This window comes from Rhinopithecus bieti, unplaced genomic scaffold, assembly GCF_001698545.2.
Source record: "Rhinopithecus bieti isolate Rb0 unplaced genomic scaffold, ASM169854v2 scaffold_30775, whole genome shotgun sequence".
Classification (NCBI taxonomy): Eukaryota; Metazoa; Chordata; class Mammalia; order Primates; family Cercopithecidae; genus Rhinopithecus; species Rhinopithecus bieti.
In genome coordinates, this window is record NW_016813906.1 from 506,575 (window position 1) to 510,064 (window position 3,490).

Consider the following 3,490-nt stretch of genomic DNA (forward strand, 5'->3'; position numbering starts at 1 on the left):
TTTTTTTTTTTTTTTTTTTAATTCCTCCTGACTCTGCTACTAATATTTCTGTTCTCTCTGTTTAAAACAAAAAACAACAACAAAAAAAAACTGGCCTTAAGGAGATTTTTTTTTTCCTCAGTAATTTCTCTTGGTGACTCTTTTGTTAGGAGCTCTTAGCTGTTGTTATGCATTTAGTTTTGATTCAGTGTGATGAATCTGAACTTAAATTTGTTGCTGTAGAATAAATTGGAATGAACTTAAAACTTCTTTTGGACTTTTCCAGTCTATAAGATGATAAAAGCTTGCATAGCATTAAAATGGTTTAAAATGGCATAAAATGGTATCCTTTCTATTTGTTGTTGTTGTTGTGTTTTAGGTTTGCATATCATCTGAGACAGTGGCAAATTGAAGGCACTGGTATTAGTAGTCATTTGAAAGCACTGAGTGACAAACAGTCTCTGCCGCTAAGGGTTGTATGCCAGCCAGCTGGACTTCCTGACAAGGTACTTACATAATTTTAATTTCGAAGTTGATAACATTTCCCAGGTCAAATATATGTTCTTTTTGTATTTTTAAATTGGTTGCATCTCATATTTCAGATGACTATTGAAATGTATCCTAGTGACCAGGTAGCAGATCTTAGGGCTGAAGTAACTCATTGGTATGAAAATTTACAGAAAGAACAAATAAACCAACAAGCTCAGCTTCAGGAGTTTGGTCAAAGCAACCGAAAAGGAGAGTTTCCTGGTAAGCCTTTCAATTCAAATTTTCTCTTTCTCTTTCTCTCTTTCTTTCTTTCTTTCTTTCTCTCTCTTTCTTTTTCTTTTTCTTTCTCTTTTCTCTCTTCTCTTTTCTTTTCTTGGTTGTATCATATAGCAACTGTCTTGGTTTGTCTTGTGTTGCTATAACAATACTACAAACTAGGTAAAGAACAGAATTTGGGAAGTCCAAGATCAGGGTACCAGCATCTGGTGAGGGCTCCTCTCTGCTTTCAAAGTGGCAGCTTGAATGCTGCCTCCTCACAGGCAGAGGGTGAAAGGGTGAAAAAGGAACAGACTCCCTCCATCAGACCCTTTTATAATATCATTAATTCATTCATGGCCTCTCCAAAGGCCCCACCTCTAAAACCTGTTGCATTGAAAACTAATGTTCAGCATGAGTTTTCAGAGAGAACAAAAAAATTCAAACCAAAGTAGCAACTTTGAAGTTTTACTTTGAAGGTCCACCATCCATGTTCATGGCTCCCCTCACCCTCCCCTCCCTTAGTACCATTCATTCTTAGATAAGAAGCTGTTGAGAGTTGCTTCAGATGCTATTTGCAAAAAATTCTTTTGCTTCTCAAAAAATTCTATTTTAGACTTTTGATGTGACCATAAAATAATTCTTGAAATGGGCCGGGCGCGGTGGCTCAAGCCTGTAATCCCAGCACTTTGGGAGGCCGAGACGGGTGGATCATGAGGTCCGGAGATCGAGACCATCCTGGCTAACTTGGTGAAACCCCGTCTCTACTAAAAAAAAAAAATACAAAAAGCTAGCCGGGCGAGGTGGTGGGTGCCTGTAGTCCCAGCTACTCGGGAGGCTGAGGCAGGAGAATAGCATAAACCCGGGAGGCGGAGCTTGCAGTGAGCTGAGATCTGGCCACTGCACTCCAGCCTGGGTGACAGAGTGAGACTCCGTCTCAAAAAAAATAAATAAATAAAATAATTCTTGAAATTAATTTCATAAGCAATTTGGGAATTTTTGGTAAATTTTAATTTCCATATACTACTCATCCACTTTAACCCAATAGTTTTTTTCATATATTTCATTTTCATTTTTTCTGAGTATATAAAAAGAACACACTTTGATGTCTCACCTGTGCATCTCTCCTTGCCTACCAAAAGTATCAAGAAATTTTTCACGTAGGCCTAATATAGATATATATATTTCTCATATCTAATATATATGTTTCTGATCTCTTTCCAGAGATACTAAAATGTAAGAATATATGTATATACACACACACACACACAAACACGTATATTTAAAACACAAATGGTAGAATTCCATCTTTACTGTTCTATTTGCTTGTAGGGCATATCATTATCTTAGAAAACACTTTATGTTAGTTCATGTAGAAAGTTACCTCATTCTTTTTGAGATCTGCATAGTTCACTATATAGTAATAACTTGATTCATTTTCCCTGTTCTCTACTAATGGACATTTAGATTGTTTTCATTCTTTTGCTGTTACAAACAATGTGAAAGAGAGTATCTTTGTCTCTGCATTATTTCATGTATGTTGGATAAATACCTCATTATGGAATTTCTGAATCCAAATGTATCAACTTTCATTAGGTTGAAATGTATTGTGCGTAAAGTGTATGAAAATAATAAAGTGAAAATCCATGTACCTACCATCCAGGTTAAGAACTGGAACATTAGTAGAAGCTACTATTGTGTCCCTACCCAATAACATAATTTCCACTTCTCCTTAACACTGTCTTGATTTTTGAATTTGTTTTTTTAGTGTTGTTTATAGCTTTACCTCCACGTATGTGTTTTTACTTAGTTTTGTGAAACAGTTTAGCAACCACAAACCTAGTGGATAAAAAAAAAGGGACATATGGCTACTATTAGATATAGGATTGCAGAAGATGACAAGTTATAAACATTCCCTACAGATATGTATAGCCTAATTTGGGGATATCAGTGGGAAAGTTCTCAGGTATATATCTCAGCACAGTTAAGACATATCCTATTGCTATAATGTTGATAAACATACTGGAAAGAAATATTTTCATAGAATTTGTATTTTCTTTTTCTAAGCTCTTCATGATCTACGATAACTCTCAGGAGTAGGTCAAAGCAGAATTTCTTCTGTAGGATGAAATGAATGTCCTCTACTGATTCAAGCAGTAGTACATGGAGGTGAGAGCAGGAACCTCCCTAGCACTTGGTAAAGACAGTCCACGTACAGATAAGAATCTGGACCAGGTTCATTGTCCATTCTTTTGTAACATAGAGAAGATAGTACAGTGGCAGCAGGGGTCTTGGTCATGATAACCCTTAATGCGTTTCTCCAAAGTCACACTGATCTTACTAATTGTCCTCCAAGTTTGGTGCACAGCAGTCATTGTGTGATATCTTTTATCATCCTTCTGGTGATTCTCTTCTCTCCTATGTTGGGTATTCTGTTTCCATTATCCATACCTTTCTTGTTATTGGTTGACTGTGTGTGTGTGTGTTTCTGGAATACAAGGGAGTGTTCTCTTCAGTGGTTTCTTGTGATAAGATTGACAGGGTAATGTTTTTTATTCCTTGCATGATTAATAATATGTATCTCATGTTTTCATACCCAAATGATAAATTAGCTGGGTATAGAATTTAAGTTGGAAATAATTTTGTTGCAAAATTTTAGAGGTGCTTCTCCATTGTTTCTTGCTTTCATTGTTGCTGTTGAATTCTGAAGCCATTCTTATTTCTGATATTTTTTACATACAGTATGTCTTTTTTTTTTTTTTTTTTT

The 3,490-nt window shown here is 35.8% G+C and overlaps 1 protein-coding gene across 1 annotated transcript in view; it reads left to right on the forward strand.

Moving 5' to 3' along the window:
• The window catches only part of USP34 (ubiquitin specific peptidase 34), a 221,900-nt gene that overhangs the window by 85,567 nt on the left and 132,843 nt on the right, over positions 1-3,490 (forward strand). The window contains 2 exon segments of the mRNA XM_017849063.1: positions 359-485; positions 582-729. Coding sequence (XP_017704552.1) covers positions 359-485; positions 582-729 — 275 coding nt within the window.